We start from the raw sequence: 22,886 nt of genomic DNA, 5'->3' as shown, positions 1-22,886 counted from the left end.
GTTGGTGACCTTAGTTCAAACTAGAATATAATTTAAAAAAAAAAAAAGGAGAGAGAGAGAACAGTACCACACCCAAATGAATTTTGACTATTCAACACCTTTGGGAAACATAATGCCCAATGTGGCCATGTTTCATCTGAAAGGCAGCCTCAGAGGTCCAATACAAAGATAATCATGTCTGTCAACTTTGATTATACTACTTTGCTGAAAAATACTATGCCAGTGTGAAATCAGGGGTGTCAAAGTCCTTCCTCGAGGGCCGCAATCCAGTCGGGTTTTCAGGATTTCCCCAATGCATATTCAATGGGGAAATCCTGAAAACCCGACTGGATTGCGGCCCTCGAGGAGGGACTTTGACATCCCTGCTCTAGATGTAGAAATGATATATTTGGAACAAAATGGCTGACAGTGACAGCAAGTAGTTTATCATCTTCCAGATCATCATCTTCAGAAGGAGTAGTTTTGAGTATTCCATAACAGTTACAGGAACAAACTTCACTCTTAAATCAGAGTATGTTGCCCAGATTATCTCAGACTCTCAAAAGTACTGAGAAGGCTCAAGACTTTTCATTGTGTCAAAAATTGCTTCCTTCAGAAGTTTTTAAGGTATATCATCAACATTCAAGATAAACACTTTGGTAATCCAACTATAAATTAAAGGCCAGCAGGCATCAAACCTGTTTGGAATAGGTATCATTTGTATTATAGTATTATAGTTGTGCCTAATAAATAGTTAGAGCAACAGGCTGCCAACCAGGAAAGCCAGGGTTCAAATCCCACTGCTGCTCCTTGATGTTTTGTACAAATCATTTAATACTCCATTGTCCCAAGAACGCAGACTGCAGAACTGTATCTGATTATCTTTAGAGAGACTAAAGACAATTTATGAAAGGATGCTAAAAAGTTATTTTGCCACTGTAGCTGAAAGCGTGTTATTTTACAAATTGTCAACTTGCAGAGCTGTAATGCTATGTTTTGACATTGTTTCATATCACTAACTGAACTATGTCAACGAAAAGTGTGGAAGTGTGAGCTGTCATGAAGTTCCTATTCCTGCAGAAGAAAGCTCCAAAGGAAATCCATGAATGTATGATGCAAACATTGAGTGACAAATGGCCATCATACTTCACAGTGAAGAAGTTGTATGTAAACTTTCAATGTGCAGCAAGGTCTAGGAGGCCTCAAACGGTGTCCTGAAATTGTTGACCATGTCCATGACCTGATTTTTAGCAGATTGGCAAATATCAGCTAAAACAATTGCCGAGACACTACAGATATCCAGGGAATGTGCTGGGTATATAATCCACGAGCAGCTGGGTATTCAGAAGCTATTAGCAAGCGCCCAAATGTTTGAATACTGACAAGAAACGATGCCAAGTGGACACTATCAAGTTGATTTTGCAGCATTTTCAACGAGCTGGTGCCAACTTTTTGGAATGATGAAACATGGTTACACCATTATGATACCGAGATAAAACAGTCCATGCAATTGTGGAACTCAGGTTCTCCAAGGCCAAGGAAATTCAAGACCCAAAGTCAGCAGGAAAGGTCATAGCCATGGTGTTTTGGGATCAGGAAGGTGTTGGAATGACTGACTTACTATCTTCCATACAGTTAATGCAGAATATTACTGTAACTTGCTGTGCCAATTAAAGGAGGCATTGGAAAAAAAAAAAAGGAGAGGGAAGATGCAGAAATGAGTTCTCTTTTAGCAAGACAATGCACGTGCTCCAAAGGCTGGCAAAACGATGATGTTCTGATGCAGTTGACATTTCAGTGTATAGACCATTCACCCTACTCACCAGATCTCGCTCCATCTGACTATTTTATTTTTCCAATCCTTAAAAAAAAAGTTTGAAAGGGTGACAATTTCTAAGTGATTCGTAGATGATTGCTGCAGCAGAGAAGCATTTCAGTGACCAGACAGAATATTTTTGGAAGGGTTACAGAAACTTCAGACATGATGTGCCAAGTGTGCTGAATTTAGGGGTGAATATGTGAAATAACTTGTAAATTTCATGGCTCTATGTCATTCCCTTCTTTGTTGGGCTGAGAATTTTTCAGCACCCCCTCGTATACAGGGTCCCTAGCCCTGTTTGACTGCATTTATGCTTAAAAATAACCGTAGCATACAATCTGTTGAATCCAGCAATTTGGGATTATGATGACCAAATGGTTTACATAGAAGAATGATCTTCCTTCTATTTCAAAGTCATATGGTATGAATACTGGAATATAAATTATGCTATTGTGGAAGCAACCAAAAGTATGCCACAGATTTTGGCTAGTTGGGTCTTTTGAACCATCTACAGTCTGATCTGAGTGAGATCTTTGCTAAGTCTATTGGAAATGAGTGTGTAGCAGATACCTATGTCTTTGAGAAGAATAAGATCTCCTCTGACCCCCCCCCCTTGCAAACCTCCTACAAGAGGAGGATGGGTCAGAAGTAGACTGAAAAAGAGATTTAAGTGATTTACATTGCTTTTATGAGAAAAGCTGATAACTTGACCTTATCTCAAAATATATTTTCTCTATAGCATGGCAAAACTAGGGAGCTCTTCCTGCATATCATAATGGAGGTCTAAAGCCTACAATTTAACTAGTCACTGCAGAAGCTTCAAATTCCTATGTCTACTGCAGTTCCTAGATAATTCAGGATTGATGCCTCCGATACCAATAATATATAGAATTGCCCAAGATTCTTTCCATTTGCTCTTCATGGCCACAAAATCCCATTAGTCATTTGGAAATACAAATGGCACTGAGAGGGTTTTTGATTGGATTCAAGGCACAATATACCTCAGGTTTGAGTATCAACTCCAGATATAGTATGGCCTGCACCTAGGGGACTTTTTTGGGAATAAGATGTTAGGAACCGAAATGTGGAGAGTGATGAAGAAAAAGCAAACGTGTTAAACAAATACTTCTGCTCTGTGCTCACGGAAGAAAAACTGGAGAAGGACTGAGATTGTCTGGCAAAGTTACACTAGAAAATGGAGTAGATTCTGCGCCGTTCATGTAGGAAAGTGTTTATGAACAACTTGAAAAACTGAAGGTGGACAAAATGATGCGATCCATCCCAGGATACTGAGGGAGCTCAGAAATGTTCTGGCAGGTCCTATTAAAGACTTGTTCAACAGATCTCTGGAGATGGGAGTGGTTCCTGGGGACTGGAGAAGAGCGGATGTGGTCCGTATTCACAAAAGTGGTCACAGGGATGAAGCGGGAAACTAAAGGCCAGAAAGCCTCACTTCAGTTGTTGGAAAAATAATGGAAGTGTTGCTGAAAGAAAGGATAGAGAACTTCCTAGAATCTAATGGATTACAGGATCCGAAGCAACATGGCTTTACTAAAGGTAAATTGTGCCAAACAAACCTGATTTAACTTTTTGATTGGGTGACCAGTGAACTGGATTGAGGACATATGCTAGATGTAGTTTACTTAGATTTCAGCAAAGCCTCTGACACGGTTCCTCATAGGAACATAAGAATATAAGAAATGCCATTGTTGGGTCACACCAGTAGTCCATCATGCCCAGAAGTCCGCTCACGCGGTAGCCCTCTGATCAAAGACCAGTGCCCTAACTTAGACTAGCCCTACCAGCGTACGTCCTTATTTAGCAGGAACTTCTCTAACTTTGTCTTGAATCCCTAGAGAGTGTTTCCTTCTATGACAGACTCCGGAAGAGAGTTCCAGTTTTCTACCATTCTCTTACGAGCTCAGTTTACAAAAACAGAAGGCTCAGCCAGGACTTCAAAAACCAAAAAAGGTATGACAAAGGTCAATGTGGAAAAGCTGAAAATTTTTAAAAAAGTTGAAAAACCTACGAGAATAAAAGAGTAAAAAGGCTTCCACGTAACCCAGACATGAAAAAGGAGACAAAAAAAATTCACCTAAATGATTGAAACAAAACAGATATCCCCTCAGCTCTGTGGAAAACAGGAAATGAAGCAATCCCATGTAATAACAGTATGGGAAATATAACACACTGCATTTGATACTTAAAGTTTCTGTAAGCTAAAGCTTCTCCTCTCCCTCCAGCACCAGACACCATCAAGTGACATTACTCATCTATAAAGACTTTTATAAAAATGCATCTGAGCTCAAGTTAGGAAGAATTAATACATACACTGATTCAGGAGGGTAATGGCTGTATAAAGAGTTCATGCATATGCTCAGAAAAACCCAGAAATAGTCTGTACAATTACCTTTGGGATGATGCCACCCACTTGTGTGCCTTTTAATGGAGCAAACTTTTATAAAAGGTTATATCCAATTGAAAAATTCATACTATAAGCACACTGATAATCACTGTTCCAGCATCAATGAGAAAGTTATAATGTAGAAAATATGTTAATCAAACATAAAAAGGCATAACAAATTAAAAGTTACTCAATAAAAAGGAAATGTTTCAGCAAACTTTCAAAAAGAGTACATTATTTACCAGACGGTGCTCCAACCCATGCAAGACCCAGGACACCATCATCAAAGTCACGATCTGTAAACACATAGGCCAAGCAGTAATCATCGTGGTTCTGCTCAGAGTTGAGTTCTAGAAACTTCTCAACACCAATGTTAGGAAATCTGAAAGGATTTGTAGGGTCTCTCTCATCAGCAGTAGTATTAATCTAAAAAAAATAATAAATTACAAGGGAAAAATATATGAACTCCATGAGACACAAGACAAGTTGGAATGCTTTAGCTAGTTCTATGTTTTTAGGAGATGCTCAGAATGAAAAGTTATCTTTATCACAGATTTATGAGCATTTAAAAATCTACCAATCAATGATCTTTCCACACCACTTGATTTTTAAAACAATCAGTAAAAACAATCATTTGATATATATTATGTGCGTAATTTTATAAGAAAATGGCTATGCTGAAAGTCCAAGTTGTCAACTCTTTTCATTGTGTTTTATAAAAGCAATATAGACTGCTACAAGTTAGACACCATGAACCATCCACAGTAGCATGTACATCAAACAAAATTTTACACCTGCTCCGACAATAATATAAAATGTGTGCAAATACTCTACATTTCTCCCTCCATATTCGCGGTTTCACTTATTTGCGATTTTTCGCATGCTGACTCTGCCCCCCAAAATTACATCATGAGTAAAGTTCCTTCTCTTTTACTGTACCGATAAAAAAAGTTTGTCGCTTACCAACATTCACTCTGAAAATCGCTGTTTTAAATCTTTCACTCTCAAAATCACTGCTTCCCAGCTTCACAGTGTGCACAGAGAAAAATGCTGCTTCCTAGCATCCATAAAGAGAAACGCTGCTTCCCAGCATGCATGGAGAAAATCACTATTACCCTGAAAATCGCTGGGAATCGCTGCTTGCCTGCTATCAGCCCGAAATCGCTGGGAATTTGCGGTTTCAACAGTAAAAACGCTGGCTGTTACAAAAAAGCTGCGAACATATAAAAAGTTATTTGCGGTTTTTCCATATTTGCAGCTATATTCTGCCTGCATCCACTACAAATACAGAGGGAGAAGTGTATTCACAAATATTGCTACATGCCTCCATATCATTTATTGTGTCTCTAAGAACATCTATTCTTAATTATTTTATTAATTTTTCAAATGACATACCAAGTAATCACTTGTATAGAAAGTAAGTTAGTGAAGATATGATCTATATCCAATATAAATCATATTCAATCCAAATAAAAGAAAAAACTAAATACAGGAAATTCTTTCAACCAACTCAACTCCTCAAAATGTGGATCCAAGATTACATTAAAGCGAGCAAAAGAAATTATTATTAGAAGATAAAATACAGACAACACTGAGAAATGGGCAGATATATAATTATGGATCTGTTAATTTCTCTTTATCCAGTCGTGACATAGCCAGAAAAGCTGTTAACTGTTGTGGTTCAAAGAAAACATATTTAAGTGAACGGTAGCAAATAATACACTTGCAAGGATGTCTCAAGTAAAACGTTGCTCCCAGTGAAGTGACTCCAGATTTCAACATCAAAAATTCTCTACGTCGCTTTTGAGTTTCTCTAGAGAGGTCAGGAAACATTTGTATTTTGCAACCAAGGAACTCTTTCTGTCTATTTTTAAAGAAAAGTCTCAATAACCATGTTTTATCTATGGCGAGAGCTACGGTCAAAATCATTGTAGAAGGTACAACTGTTTCTCTGTCTGAAGTTTCTAACAATTCTGAAACATTCAATAATGCTTGATCCGATACTTTAGCTTGCGTTGGGACCCCTTCTTTATTTGGGAAGTAATACACTTGAACAAATGGTGGTAAAGTTTCTTCTGAAACTTGCAAAGTTTCTATCAAGTATCTCCTAAGCATTTCCCTAGGAGTAACCGAAGTCAATCTAGGGAAATTAATTAATCTCAAATTATTATTCCGGGAATTATTTTCAAGTGTCTCCAATTTCTTCCTTTTCCATAAGTTAATATTGTCTTTAATTAGGGACTCTTGTGCTTGTTTAGTCATAGAAATTTCTTGATCAAGCTTTTGAATTGTAGCCTTTGAAACAGTCACTTCCGCAGACAAATCTTTCAGCTCTCTAGAATGTTGAATCAATTTCCCCTCAATATGTTGGAAATTGGGACTAATAGTCCTAGTAAAAATTGCAATCAAATCCCATAGTGAATCTAAAGTCACTTGCACTGGTTTTTCCAAAATAGGAAAACTTTGCAGGGTGTAAAAGTGGTCACCGTCAGAAGAAGAAAAGTTCCTCTGGTTAGGTTCTGGCTGGAATCCTTCACCTCCAGTTGCTTGTCCTACCCCGGCTTCTTCTGCAGCTACTCCCTGGTCTGAGAATACTGCCTCCTCAGTCTCCCATGATGACCCTGCTGCCTCATGGGGAAGTACTTCAACCCCTGGAAAACTGGCTAATCGGGGACACGGAGGTGGAGCTCTCGAGTCGGGGCTTAAGGTAGTCTCTAGTCCTGGAGAGACAACCCCGGTCTCGCTCCCTTCCGGCGCTCTCAACGGGCTTGCTCCCGACTCAGGAAGGGCTGCCTCCTGCAACCGCCGCAACATCTCGTCAATTCTGCCGAAGGAGGGCACCAAGGAGTGCCGCGAGGCATCCGAAGTAAGTAAACTACAACTGATTAGCAAGAAAAGGGTGAAACGAGTGGAGCGGCCAGAAGCGTCGCTCTCAGAGCGTCTGCACCGCAGCCATCTTGGATCCAAACAGAGAGTCTAGGAACATCTATATATAGTCTTCATGAAAAGTACTTGCAATCTTTCAATGCATGCACTTTTTACACATGTATACGCTTGTGCAATTTTACAACAGGCCTTTCCAATTACAGTGGTACCTTTAATTATGAGCATAATCCGTTCCAGGAGCATGTTCGTAATCCAAAATGCTCGTTTATCAAAGCGAGTTTCCCCATAGGAAATAATGGAAAATCGCTTTGATAGGTTTCCCCCCCCCCCTGAGGCCAGCAGTGCTGCTCCCCCCCCCACGAGAACCGGCATTGCTTTCCCCAAAGGCCCCCCCCGTGAACCGGCAACCTCCCCCACGCGTTCAGCACCGCCCCCCGCCGCGACCTGAGGTCCCCCTAACCCACTCGAACCCTTTTCTTGCTTTGCTGTAACCTCCGCAGCGGCACCGGCACCAGCATGTCCTGTGCGTGGTGCCGGTGCCTGAAGATCTGCTTCCTGTGCTGGGCCTTGAGAGTTCACGTTCGACGTGAACTCTCAGGCCTTGAGCATGCGCACATGCTCAAGGCCCAGCACAGGAAGCAGATCTTCAGGCACCGGCACCACGCACAGGACATGCTGGTGCCGGTGCCGCTGCGGAGGCTACAGCAAAGTAAGAAGAGGGTTCGAGTGGGTTGGAGGGACCTCAGGTCGCAGCGGGGGGGTGCCGGATCGCGGGGGGGAGGGTACTGGTTCGCAGGGGGGTGGGCGCTCGCAAACAAAGCACGCTCAGTTTCCAAGGTACCGATTTTGCAAATGTTTTGCTCGTCTTGCAAAACACTCGCAAACCGGTGCACTCGTAAACCGAGGTACCATTGTATACAAAAGGCTTTACATACAAAAAAGCTTTACAAAGTTACTCCCTAAAAGTGAAAAAATATCAAATATTTACAGATATAATTTGTTATCAAAAAAGAAATTCTTCAAAATATGAGCTGTCCTTGTCTGTCTTTCAAAGATTTTTTTTGTGTTAACAAGTTTTCAAAGGAAATGTATCTCTTATTTCCTCTAGCTTGTGTCATACAATTATGACTCAAATTCAAGCTATTAATATTAATCTACATTTCTACAAACAGAATTCCAACTAGAATTATAATTAGGACTTCTATTCTTAGGTGATTATAAATGTGTTAATTTTCAAGCTAATTAGGGGTTCTTTCATTTTTCAAAAAATTTGTGCTTATCACTATTTTTGTAGACCAACTCAAAGGGTAGACCAAAACTTAGTCGCCCCTTTCATGCCCTGGAGTGCTAATAAGTTTTACCCTGATCCTCAGCGACACCACTTGGAGCTCAAAACAATCTCATTGCTCCAAGCTTTACGTGTCAATTCGTCACTGGATCGATCTTTTATATTAAAGTGTTTGTACTTTTTTTAACTTTTGTATATTCTTAACTTCAATGTTCACATTTTGAAATAGTTTTAAGCATATCACTTAGCTTAGTCATGTGGTCTCTGGCAGGGGATTATAACACCGACATGTTTCGCTATACAAGCTTTATCAAGGATAACCCCTGTTAAGATGATGAGAAAGATTATCAAATGGGAAGATATATTCATGGAAAAAGAAAACCTCAGCTGTACCCATAAAAAAGAAAGTAGCATTCAATGCCTCATCTGAGGAATCAGATGTGACAAGTGGAGAGTCTACGGATGCCCCTTCTACGAGGAGTTCGGGGGATGAGATACGACCCACATGGGGAGGCCGCCCGAGGGAAAGATCCAGAGGAGCACCACGGGGCAGAAGCAAACCCCCAACCAATGTACAGACGAAATAGAGTCCACAGTGGTGAATATTTCAAAAGTATGTTTGACAAAAGAACAAAATGAAGTACTGGAGCTGGGTTTGGGCTATGCTATCTCTCAATACCCGGATTTTTTCCAACTTAAGATCTTCTTCCATAGATTTTTGAGAAAGATCCAACTAAAAATATTTTTTGCAAACCAGGAGGAGATTGAGGTGGAGACGGATGAGTCCATTTGCAAGGTGACATCTAGGTGGAATCCCCCGGGACCAATGGATCCCGCAGTGGAAGTTTTTCGGGCTCTGGCGTTAGCAGGCATTTCTACCTATGAAAAATCTTTTGATAAAGAACGGTACAATCTTAACTACTCTCAACATCAAGCCCTCAAGCAACTTAAAGAAATGCGGAATTGCATGATTTTAAGGGCTGACAAGGGAGGAGCGACTGTCATTTTGGATAGAGAATACTATTTGGACGAAGCAAAACGGCAGCTTTCTGACACTACAGCGTATAGACCCATGCAGGAAAATCCTGAAAATAAATTAATGAAAGACATTTTTGATTGGGTCACGCTGAATTATGAAAAGAAAATGCTTACAAAAAAAGAATATCAATTCTTATTAGAAAAATATCCTCGCACTCCTAACATTTACTTTGTATCAAAGATCCACAAGAGTGTAGAAGCGCCACCGGGTAGGCCTATCGTCAATACTAGGGGGTCTTTACTAGAGCCTTTATCTAAGTTTATTGATGTTTTTCTTTCTAAAAAAGCTTTGGAGGTCTCTTCCTATTTGAAAGATTCGTCACACCTCTTGAGAATTTTGTCACAGGAAGTTCACATGAGTCCTCAAACGATATTGGTGACGCTTGATGTGGTATCCCTATACACGAAAATCCCTCAGGGTGAAGCTTTGACCATCATAAAGGACACCCTGGACGAGAGACCAACTCCTCGTATTAGTAGTGATTTTTTATGCCAATTGGCTCAATGGGTGATAGGGAGCAACTACTTCTTTTTTGAAGGAGTCTATTACCAGCAAATTCAAGGCGTCGCCATGGGGGCTACGTTAGCCCCTTCAGTTGCAACATTATATGTGGGACGTTTTGAGTATCGAGAAATCTATTCCTCAGAATATTTTCATCATATCACTCTGTGGAAGAGGTTCCTGGACGATATATTCTTTCTGTGGGAAGGACCTGAAACAGAGCTATTAGAATTTTTCCAGTGGATTAATACTAGAAATCCTAACCTCCACTTTACTCCCTCTTTTAGTACGCTTCAAATTGAATTTCTAGACATTCGAATCATCAAGGAAGAAGGTCGGCTGATTACCCAACTCTTCCGTAAATCAGTGGCTCGAAACACTCTGCTACACTTTTCCAGCCATCACCCCTATCATCTGAAATTTAATATCCAAGTCAGCCAATTTTTGAGGGCTCGTAGAATATCTTCTGAGGATAGTGATTTTAAAATAGCAAGCTAGAGAGTTAGGCAATCGGTTTAAAGCTAGGGATTATCCCTTAAAATCAATAAAAACAGGCGTTCACAAGAGCAAAATACGCGAATCGTGACCTACTGCTAGCCGAAAGAGAGCATGAAGATAGTATAGATAGATTGATTTGTGTTCTCCCGTACTCGATAGCTGCTAAAGAACTGATATCCCTCATTAAAAAGTATTGGCATATATTGCAGGTTCACTCCATATTTAATGAAATTCCCATGTTCTCTTTTAGGAAAGGGAAGACCATAGGACAGGTATTGATTCAACAGAAATTGGGTAATTATAGGGAGCAAACACAGGGCAGCCACATGGAGTGTGGACATTGTCAATGGTGTGCCACCACGATTCAGGGTTCCTCATGGAAGGACCCTCATACCGGTAAAATAATAAATTCTAATAGCAATACAAATTGTCATTCGGCTAATGTAGTATATGTGATTGTGTGCCCGTGCAATCTTGTGTATGTGGGCCGTAAGTCAAGGCCCGTACACATAAGGCTGAACGAGCATAAGTCACGTGTTAAAACTAGGATCATGCAAGCCCCTTTGGTGGAACATTTCTTGGCTAGTCAACACACTATGGAACAGATTCAATGGTGGGTAATAGAGAGCCTTGTTGCGTGGTGGGAGGGGGGAAACTGTGAAGAATGGCTGAATTATAAGGAGCAGAGGTGGATATATGTTCTAGATACAGTAACACCTAAAGGCTTGAATGGGGAACTAGAGTGGGGTACGTTAATCTAGTCTGTGTTTCGGGTGGGTGTCAGTCTCCTCTAATAATAATTTGAGCCTGTAGCTTTAAATCCGGCAAGTAGTCCCGTGACGCTGTTGGCCACGTAATCACGTGGGTACAGTTGTCCCGGGTTCTGCTCTATTTAATTTCTGAAAAAGACGCCGCCGCCATTTCTCTAGATATAGTGGTCAGAGGTTGGCGGTATATTATATTGAGGTAAGAAATCTTTAGTTGTTTTGGTACCATTAAGATTGGTTACTTTGACAGCTATGCTTTTGAACATTATTATTAATTTTAACTTTTGTTCTTTAACAGGGGTTATCCTTGATAAAGCTTGTATAGCTAAACATGTCGGTGTTATAATCCCCTGCCAGAGACCACATGACTAAGCTAAGTGATATGCTTAAAACTATTTCAAAATGTGAACATTGAAGTTAAGAATATACAAAAGTTAAAAAAGTACAAACACTTTAATATAAAAGATCGATCCAGTGACGAATTGACACGTAAAGCTTGGAGCAATGAGATTGTTTTGAGCTCCAAGTGGTGTCGCTGAGGATCGGGGTAAAACTTATTAGCACTCCAGGGCATGAAAGGGGCGACTAAGTTTTGGTCTACCCTTTGAGTTGGTCTATATTGACTGTATACCCTTGGTGAAAAGTAAATTTAGTGCTACTTTATAATATCACTATTTTTGTGTCATAGGTTGGGTGCCTTTTCTGGTTGAATCAAATATGTGTTTGTGTCATTTAAGATTCGGCAACATAGAAAAGGTACAAAAAAATGAGGGAAAATATAAGACTAGCCAGAAAAGGTGTGAGAATACTAGAGGAAATGCTTTTCTATATTTATCAAATAAATATCACATTTAATTTTCTGCACTGGAGTATCATATTAATCAATTAAAACCTAAAATCAGAAGCCCTAATTCTAACTATAAAAAACTCCAAAAACATGTGAAGTCTCTTTTGTTATAAAGTTAATGATCCAGTGGCCTATTTAGGGATTCATGTCAGTTTCCACAGAAAGAGAAAAAACAATATTATCCAATTATATGGATTTCATTGTAGACAAGGGGAGATATAGGGGGAATTCAACAATATATGCTACTGTTAAAACAGGTTATTTTAGCACAAGGTCTCATTTGATAAAATGTTTATTATGATCTCTATACCAGTGTTTCTTAACACGCGGTATGCGTACCCTTAGGGGTACAGCAAGCCGCTTGTTGGGGGTACGGCACTGTTCAGTTCTCCTGCCTCCTTAATGGCCACTGCTGCCGCCGTGGATCCCATGTCCTCCTTCCTGCCCGCCCCTCCGAGAAAGCAATCATCGCAGTCGCCGGGGAACCCATGCTTTAATTCCTGCCCGTCCCCCCTATGCCGAAGCCAACCCAGAAGGCTTCCCTAAGATGCCAGAGCTGAAGTCTCCATGGACAATGGTTCACAAGTGATGAAGACATCAAGAAAGCTGTGGCATCCTGGTTTGAAGGTCAAACAGAAGAATTCTTTTCAAAGGGGTTAAAGTGATTGCAGGAAAAGTGGAAGTAGTGTATGGAGCTATCAGGGGACTATACTGAAAAATAAAATAAGAATTATTTGAAAACTCTTTTCTTTCCTACTGAGGTAGATAAATTATTGAACACGCCTCATATACGACCACATAAACATCATTTATAAACACGCCTCACATATAACATGTAAAAATAATAAATCTTACTCTTATTCTTTTGACCATAAAGCTGATATTACGAATTCCTTGGAAATCCGTTCCTTGGTAAATTGTGTCGATTGCTTTAACATGGCTGGATATCTAAGAAGAAAAAGTACAGATATTTAAGTCTGAATCACTAAGCTCCCCCCTTCCTATAAACACTCTAATGAATCATACTTTTACAATGTTATATTTGTTATATGTTTTCTACAGAATTATAATAATGCATTAAGGGGCCCTTTTACCAAAGCTTAGAGCGTGCTAAATACTAAGAAGCCCATAGGTATAAAATGGGCTTCTTAGCATTTATTACTACTACAATCCATTCAGTCGTGTCCAACCCTTGGATACTCAGCATTTAGGACGTGCTAAATAACAAGATTCTAACAATCATTTAACGATTTAAGCCCCAAGTTTAGTATTTAATTTTAAAACACGTTTGCAGCCAATTCTGGGGCTGAGCAGTATACAAAACTATAAACACAGTATTACATTAAATTAAAATGTACCTCAAATTAAAATATATCAAATGTTATGCCTCCAGTTATAACTCTGCGCTGGTAGCAAAAATGCTCAATTGCTTAACCCCTTATCAACACTGGACTTAAATTCTAAAAAAGTATAGCTGAACAGGGGGAAAACGCCTCAGAAGCTGCAGGGCAAACGTTGCTCTGGAGCTATGAAGGGGAGCTTAAATTGCTCTTTAACTCTCCTCCAGCATTCTATCATTGACGAAACAATCCCTTAGTTATAGGTTTTTATTGATTCAATGAGGAAGCTGTAGCCACGTTAAGGCAAAGATAAGTGCTGCTTGCTTTTGTTTTTGAATTATTTTCATAGTATAACTAAGGGGTTGTTTCGCCAATGATAGAATGCTGGAGGGGAGTTAAAGAGCAATTTAAGCTCCTCTTCATAGCTCCAGAGCAACGTTTGCCCTGCAGCTTCTGAGACGTTGTTTTCCCCTGTTCAGCTATACTTTTTTGGAATTTAAGTCCAGTGTTGATAAGGGGTTAAGCCATTGAGCATTTTTGCTTTCAGCGCAGTTATAACTGGAGGCATAATATTTGATTTATTTGTATATTTTTCTCCAGTTCCTCATTCTTTTGTTGGTTTGTCCTCAAATTAAAATTACATTGAAATATCTAATTACAAAACCTAATAAAAATACAATGTATACATGCTTCCTCAGCCAAATCTGGTCTTCTAACCAGATATTTCTTTTCTATCAGTCAATTTTTATGACATATCTAAATTTCAAAAAGCCAATTTTGATTTTTTATATGAAACAGATAAGTACCGTATTTTTTGCTCCATAAGACGCACCTGACAATAAGACGTACCCTAGATTTAGAGGAGGAAAACAAGAAACAAAAAAAAACAAAACAAAACATTCTGAACCAAATTCTCCCTGCCGGGCTCTGTACCCTGTTCCCCCACCCCCCCTCTGGTGGTCTAGTGGTAGGCCGGAACAGGGCATAGGGCGGGCCGGTACAGGGCAGGCCGGTACAGGGCACAGAGATTTCCACCCACTTTTGGATGGAAAAATGTGCGTCTTATGGAGCTAAAAATACGGTAATATATGGAGGTAAGCCATTCCAATTCTGAGGCACTTTCCCCAACAATGTTTGCTCTTCAGTAGAGGTCAATAGACCATTCGTTCAAGTGAAGGATCTAAAAACATAGCTCAGTTCGATAGTAAAAAATTTTCAGCAAGACATACTTAATGCTATCTTAGAAACAGGTTGCCTCAATATAGTGAATAAATTTGAAAAGTGAAATCACTTTCCAAAAGACCAAAAATAGTTTTCCAATATTCAGTCATCCTCAGATATCTATGGACTGTTCTAATGTTCTAGAAACAGCACTTTGCTAGCTTGTTTTTCTCATGCCTCATGGAAAGTAGCAACTCAATTGTCTAATTGAGATGAAAGCATAAAACTATCTTACATTACAGATATCTATTCCGCCATTACCTTTTGGTTCAAAGCGGATTACAATAAGAGTTGTGGAGGGAAGGGTTACAAAGTTAGATCAGAGATAATTTCTGAGAGAGGGAAAGGTAGGATCAGGGGTAGGGAAGGTGATCATGGTATTAGGCGTTACTCAGGGATTTCTTGAAGAGTATAGTTTTTAATATCCTTTCTGAACCTCTTGTAGTCAGGGGTTGATGTCAGTAGGATGGAGACTAGGTTATCTAGTCTTGCTGCTTGAATGGCTAGTAGGCCGTCGTAAAGTTTTTTCTGTTTTACTTCCTTGATTGTGGAGTGAGTGAAAGGGGTGTGTGTTTTTCTATGCCTGGTAGAGGTAGTTTGGATAAAGCGGTTGTTTAGGTAGGTTTGGCTGTTCCCTTTAATAGTTTTAAATAGTATACAGTAAAATTTGAATTGTATTCTTTCTTGGATTGGAAACCAGTGTGAGTCGATGTATGCCTCCTGATGTGATCATATTTCTTCAAAGAGTAGATGAGTCTCAAAGCTGTATTTTGAATTGTTTGTAGTTGTTTAATCATTATTGCTGGGCAGGGGAGGTAGAGGATGTTGCAGTAGTTGAATATACTGAGGATTAGTGATTGTACTAGAAGCAAAAATTGTGGTCTTTCAAAGAATTTTCGGACTTGTCTAAGGTTCCTCATGACTGCGAACGATTTCTGTATCATTTTGTTTATTTGTGATTGCATGGTGCAGCCCCTGTCAATAGTCATTCCAAGTAGTTTTAGGGAGGTTTGTAGAGGGTAATTGATAGAGTTGTTTACTAAGTTGGTAGTGGTAGGGACTTTGTTATTTTCTAGGAGGATGAATTTAGTTTTGTCTGGGTTGTCTTCAGTAAGAAAGATGGTCATGTGCAAAATCATCCTGCCTTTAACCATCATGATTAAATGTAGCTCTTTACAAGCAAGCACCTGGAGCTCCAAGACCTTCCTAGCCAATATGATAGCTAGCGGAAGATGCTGCCTTAACAGATTAGAATCCTACATTGAATTTCAAACCCTCATTAAACCATGGTTTTTCCAAGAAACCTATGATTAGGCAACTTAACTCTTCCTCCTCCTCTCCTTCAGATTATTAATTCTGTAAAATGCTACAAATGACTCTGCTGATATTCTAGTGTGTTATGAGAATAGCTTTTCTATTAACTTTCATTAAAAAAAAATACTATAATTCATGTAGATTGTTTATTGAAGTCAAGCTGGGACCTTGTTGATTGTCTGTTTCATATCAGAAAATTTAGTATTTGCCTTCTTTTTCATTGTGCCAGGACAATTCAACCTAAAGCATTATAAATCCTAGGCAGACAGTCTATTTTCAAGATCACACATTACTTTATCTAAAACAGCTAGCTCAAGCAGCATTTTTAACCCAGAAATCCATGATATTATAAATGAATTTTAGTAGCACATTTATTTATGGAGACAGAAATGTCTCTAAGCAAAACAAGAAAAAACAACAAAGCCTGCAGTGAAAATACAAAACAAAAACCAAAACAAAACTGCAGGGCAATGTACAGGGTGCAGGAATTTATTTAAAATGCAAAAATCTTAAAAACATGTACAACACATATAAAACAAGTACATGAACTACAGTAAATATATTTTAAAAAACTGGTCCTAATATTCATGTGGACTGGACCAGACACGGTCCATGTTTTGAAGAAACACTCCTTCCTCAGGGGTCCCTACTGATGACACGTAATGTATCAGAAAACCAGATTGGATAAAATAAACACAAAAAAGAACAGGCTTGGATTCTCCTGTCTAAATTACTGCACTATGAAACACAAAGTGCGGAGTGAAAAAATAATTGTCTCTACAACAGTCTCCTTCACTTTAACTTAAACAAAATGCTATTATATAACACAATATCAAACTAATGCAAGAAAGCCGGCTCTTTTTAAGCCATTATATTTTGAACCTTTGGGACTTGAAGGATCTGTTTAATGAGTATTTTCTTTAATTTGTACAAGGTAAATCTAAGTATCTACCTCAAATCCTCTGCACTTCCTCCCCTCACCCCTCCATTATATATGCTTTGATATTTCTTGAGAAACAGTCTTCAATTACACTATCCCTGAACTCTGGACCTCTCTCTCCGCAGACATCAGGCAAGGGGCATCCTACACTAAATTCCAAACCCTCATTAGAACATTTTTTTCCCAAAAACCTATGATTTGGAAATTTAATCTTTCACTTCCTCTCCTTTTCATTCCCTGTCTCTTATTTACCTTCCCCATCTTCCCTTTCTCTGTTCTATTATATTAAATTGTAAATGCACAGAAGCTACTGTGATAGCAATCAGTAGTATATTAAGAATGGAAGATTAGGATTATACCTTCGATGATCTTCTGTTAGTCCGTGTAGGATTCCATATGCTAGATATTCAATCCCAACCCACAACCCGGGTGTTGTAGAAATCCACAAACTTCTCTGAGCACATGCTACACCCCCTTAGCCTGAGAGCTAGCAACAGAGGGGGGTAGAGGGGGCATAGAGGGGGTGGGAGAGATGCACCATGGATCTCTCTCTCTTTCCCCAATCCCTTTGCAACAAGGGAGGGAATGAAAGACTGATAGACAGTGAGAGAGAGAGGGAGACATGTTCTCAATAGGGGTGGAGGAGAGAGGAAGAAAAGTTGGACTCATGGAGGGACAGTTGGTTGGGGAAGGGAATGAGTCCAGCGGAGATGAAGCATGCAGGAGGCAGAAATAAATAAATATTGGATGCACAGTCAGAAGGAAGTGCAACAAGACTCATGAAATCACCCAACAACAAAGGTAGAAAAAATGATTTTATTTTCAATTTAGTGATCAAAATGTGTCAGTTTTGAGAATTTATATCTGCTGTCTATATGTTGCACTACATTTGTCTATTTTTCTATAGTTTTTACTGAGATGACATTGAATATTTTAATGTCATCTGCCTTGACCTCTTTGGGACCCCCCCCCCCCAAATATAAATGATAAATTACCATTTTCTCTGCATACAGTGTTGCTTTGTGTTTTTTTTTTAATTTTGTGGTTACCATTACATATTAATATTATATTGTGTGTATATGAAAAATGAATGGAAGAAATTATGATGGGGTAGGGGTCTATGACGGAGCTTGGGCGGGTCTGGGGCGGAACTTGGGTGAGGGTACTCAGTTGATATTTGTTACACTTAGGGGGTACTTGGTTTGAAAAAGTTGAGAAACACTGTGCTAGGTGACATACCAAAGCAATTGTAACATCTAGGGAGGGACAGAAGAGCTTGCCCTCAACACCGAGGTCCCATAAAGCGGCATCAGAACTAGCGCCACGCCCACTCAGTAAAAACCAGGTAAAAGTATGAAGAGAGGACCAAGTAGCCACCCTGAAAAGTTAATCAGGATGAATCACACAAGACTCTGCTCACGACGCAGCCACACTTCCAGTCATGTGAGCGTTAAGCAAAATCGACAGCTGCTTGCCAAGGGTGATGGAAGTCACCAAACGACCATTCGAATCCATCGAGCGATTGAAGCTTTGGCCACCGGTTGACCACGGTGAGGCGCAGCAGTCAAGACAAATAGGCAGTCAGAAAAAATTAATCCTCTCCAAACAATGGAGCAAAACTTCCCTAACAGGCAACTTGCGCAAGATCCGATCCTTTCACTCTGAGCCTATGGAAGTAAAAGCAGACAAACTAACATCCTGTTTGACATGGAAGGCAGAAACCACTTTCGGTAGAAAGGGAGGAAGGTACAGTACAGAGAAAACTCCCTTGGCCAGAGAACAGAAAAAGGACACCCTGTACGAAAGAGCCTGAAGCCCCAAAAAAATGCCATGCCGAGACAACTGCGACCAAAAAAACAGTCTTTACTGTCTGGTCCAGAAGAGAAGCATACTTTAGTTGCTCAAATGGGCCTCTCCAAAGCCCTGCAGAACAATGTTAAGATTCCACAAAGGGAAAATAAAATGCAAGGAAGATCGCAAACGAAGTGCTCCTCCCAGAAACCTGGACACAGCAGGGTGAGCAGTAAGCGAGCTAGCGCTTCTGTACACTCTAAAATATGGAAGGCCTGCAACCTGAACTGTAAGAGAGGCCACTGCTAAACCTGTTTCTAGGCCCGCCTGAAGAAAAACCAGGACCACCAAAGAGAGAGCCCTCTCAGGCTCCAAGTGATTCTTAGCACACCACTGTTGAAAAGCCTTCCAGGCTCTGGCATAAGACACCATAGTAGAGGGTTTCATCGAGCGCAAGATCGAAGAAGAGGGGGCCGGAATCTCTCACCCCATGGAAGACGGACGAGATCTGCATACCATGGGAGCCAAGGCCAGTCAAAAGCTACTAGAATCACCAAGCCGGAATGCACTGCTATCAGCGGAAGACCTGACTAACCAAAGGTCACGGAGAGATCATCATACAGGAGCTCATGAGCCAGCCAGGGCCAAACCAAGGCATCTGGCCCTAGCTTCCTCGCTGTTTGTTGACTGAAAAAGCACCCAGCCTTTGAGTTCTCTGCCGAAACCAACAAGTCCCTTTGTACGATCAGACAGAATGCCTCCTGTGAGAGAGACCATGCTCCTGGGTCCAGAAACTTTCAGCCAAAGAAGTCTACCTGAACATTGTCGACTCTGGCCACATGGGCCACTGAGAAAGACAGAAGATGCGTTTCCACCCAGTGGAATGGAGACAATTTTCTGGCCCAAGAGAGAGAGCACTAGAGCAGTGGCGTCTGAGAAACTTGCACCATTGGCCCTTTCAGAAGGGGCTCGAGAGCGAATAGCACCAGCCAAATTGCCCAAAGATCCAGACAATTGGTCAACCAATGTTTCAGACCAGGAGTCCACTGCCCCTGAATGGCGTGGGCCCCATAGTAAGCCCACAACCCAACAGGCTGGCATCCATCCTAAAAGTCATCCACTCAGAAATCCAAAGAAGCCAGCCCTGGCAGAGCGCCTCCTCCTGAAGCCACCAGTTCAAGTTGCAGCTAGCTGGCACCGTCCAGGGGAGCAGCATCTGAAGAGGAAAACTCTGCAGAGGCCACCGATATAGGAAGAACTTCTGTAAAGGGCGCATGGGCGTTCTAGCCCAGGGGATCGCCTCCAAGGAGGCTGCCCGAAACTCTAGAACTTGCAGATAAAACCAGGCTAAGGGAGCCGGACGGTCCAGGAGAATTCTGCTGTGTTGTCGAAGGTTCTGTCTACATGCCTTGAGAAGAAATATACGACCCTATCTGGAGACGAAGAGAAGCCCCAGAAAAATGCTTGAGTATCTGAATAAACTCATGTAAACTGTTCTGAGCTCTCCTGGGAGAACGGTAGAGAAAACTGAATAAATAAATAATAAACTCCAGGAACTGGGAGGACACCAAACATCTCTTCCTGAACTTGCCAATACCTCAAACAGAGACACTACCATCTCCACTGCATTTTCATACACCCGAGACGGAGCCCGGATCAAGCAGCTGTCCCAGGAAGGGAAGACTTGAATCCCCTGCTGGCGGAAAGCCGCCACAACTACCATCACTTTGACGAAAGTGCAGATGTCGTTGCAAGGCCAAAGGGCAGAACTGTGAACTGAAAATGCTGTTGCAGAAAACTGAAATGCAAAAACCTGCAATGCTCCAGGTAGATTGTAATATAGAGGTAAGCCTCTGAGAACCAAGGACACTAGAAATTCTCCTGGTGAAAGAGCAGCTATTAGTGTATTCCATTGCCATTCAGAAAAAGGATTTTGCAAGTAAATGACTTTAGATCCAGAATCCGCAAGTGAATGTCTTTAGATCCAGAATGGGTCTCCAATCCTCTGAGCCTTTCTGGCACAATGAAGTATAAGGAATATTCACCTAAACCCCAATTCATGTTCTGGAACAGGTTCCAGCATCCCGATGTTTAAGAAACATTGCAGAATATCACAGACCCTGGACTCTTTTCCAGTCGACTTGCCAGAGTCCAGAAACCAAGTTGGACACAGGCAAAGGAGGACTAACTAGTGTCCAATGAAAGTCGAGTCCATTCCTGACAAACCTGAGAAGTCAGCCTTTGAGATGAGGAAGCCACGCCCGACCCCTGGCATCATCAGAGTATTTTAGGCGGAGCCACTACAAGGGAACCCGATTCCGCCTCGAACTGGAACCATTGTAATGGGGGCATAGCCCTAGGAATGTTTCTGAGAGGAAAAACCTGTGTATCCCTGATGACACCCAAGGGAGGAACGAAGAGTACTACAACCCCTTCCCGATGTCCAGCAAAACTTGTTCACAGGGAGCGGCTTAAGGTGGTGCTTGGCAACACCTGTGTATTGCAATGAAAATAGGCAATTTGCTCAGGCCTGTACAGCACATCAATGGGAACAATGGGATTTAAAATCAAAACAGCATGTTGACTCTAATCTGCTAGGTACTGCACAAATGCAAAAAACACTGAAAATTATATCAGAGCCTTTCACAAAATATTATAAGCAAGAAATGCAAATGCCAAACAGCAAGCTATGTTTAATTACTGTACCTGTGCAATCACAGCCTCTCTTGTTCCATAACGTCTATAGAACAGATGATCTGTTTGAATATAGAGCTGACAAGTGTTTTTTTCAGCTTGAGCTACACGCTTTTTCCTTAACATTTGTGGACCATTTCCATCATGTTCTTTAGCTGGTTTCTAAATATAGTAGAAAAAAAAAATCAACAGTTTTCTAAAAATACAATGAATTTTTTGATTCATTTGCACATTAAATAAGAAAACATACAGAATATTTTTATCCTTACACTTATTTCAAAGAAGAGGCTTGAACTATCTTCTAACATGTTACAATATGATGTTAAATTTATGAAAAAGTAGCATTTCCTTTTTAAAGAAACCTTATTATAGAAACGCATTCCATAAGTTGCACAAGTTCAAAATTAATAATCCAAAATTGATAACGGTCCTCAGTATTCACTCCTCTTATCAGGACAAGCCTGTAATAAGAGTTGTGAGCCAATGTTACCCAATGGGGTGATCAAGCATGAAACATCCTCGGACCTTGTGCACACAGTAAAAAATAATATTAAGTGCTCAACATTGCAACTTAAATTTGTTTTTTCTTTTTAACAATACCAAAAACACTCCCAATGTGCAATAATAAATTTAAAGTGCATAAAATGAGATCAAAAATTAAGTACAGAACACTAGATATTGTTTAAAAGAAAAAGAAAAAACAAATTTAAGTTGCAATGTTGAGCACTTAATATTTTTTCACTATGTGCACAAGGTCCGAGGATGTTACCCGTTGGGTAACATTGGCTCACGACTCTTATTACAGGCTTGTCCTGATCAAAGAGGAGTGAACACTGAGGAGCTTTATCAATTTTGGATTATTAATTTTGAATTTTGAACTTGTGCAATTTGGCACATTTGACTTCCCAGTGGCAATAAGATAATATAGGAAGTTTTCTATTTTTGTTCATTTATGTTATTCTTCTTTTTTGGGTTACATTATTTAACACAATCAAGGCATTTCCTCTGTTACCTATCCAGGAAGATCCTTTCAGTACCATCAAAAGTTACTGCAGCACATTATGATTTTACAGTTAATCAACCCCCTGTTTTACGAAGCCGCACAGCAATGGCCCTGAAGCCCTTTAAATCTCTATAGGCTTTGAGGCAGTTACCATCGTGCAGCCGCTAGTGCAGCTTCGTAAAACAGGCCCCAAATGTTAATTTGGACAATTAACATATAGTAATTCCAAAACTTTACCTCACTTTGGTAAAAGTAGCCCTACATGTGAAATTAGACAGGATATAGCACATGCTGAAAACAATTGATACAATCTTTAAAACAACTTACTATTCACTGCAAACCTAAAATCTGCACAAAGTAGTAAGGCAGAGAAAGAATAGTAGCCCCTTTAAGGCAGTGGTCTTCATTTACAATCTCAAAAGGTTGCAAACTGGCCCAATTGTTAGTGTACTCCTAATGAATCAGCATGACATTTGCATACAATGGAGACAGTTATGCAGTATATCATGGGATTTCAGAATATTCCCAACGAATATACAATCTGCTTGCAATCCT

General features: G+C 40.2%; 1 protein-coding gene across 1 annotated transcript in view; it reads right to left on the bottom strand.

Annotated features, from left to right (window-relative positions):
* The window catches only part of ADAM10 (ADAM metallopeptidase domain 10), a 217,220-nt gene that overhangs the window by 54,403 nt on the left and 139,931 nt on the right, over positions 1-22,886 (bottom strand). Inside the window, exons 6-8 of the mRNA XM_033920375.1 lie at positions 21,341-21,490; positions 12,884-12,976; positions 4,445-4,628 (exon numbers count right to left, since the gene is read on the bottom strand). Coding sequence (XP_033776266.1) covers positions 4,445-4,628; positions 12,884-12,976; positions 21,341-21,490 — 427 coding nt within the window. The remainder of the gene's footprint in view (positions 1-4,444; positions 4,629-12,883; positions 12,977-21,340; positions 21,491-22,886) is intronic.

Source organism: Geotrypetes seraphini, chromosome 14 (assembly GCF_902459505.1).
Source record: "Geotrypetes seraphini chromosome 14, aGeoSer1.1, whole genome shotgun sequence".
NCBI lineage: Eukaryota > Metazoa > Chordata > Amphibia > Gymnophiona > Dermophiidae > Geotrypetes > Geotrypetes seraphini.
This window is presented reverse-complemented; position numbering and strand designations above follow the sequence as displayed.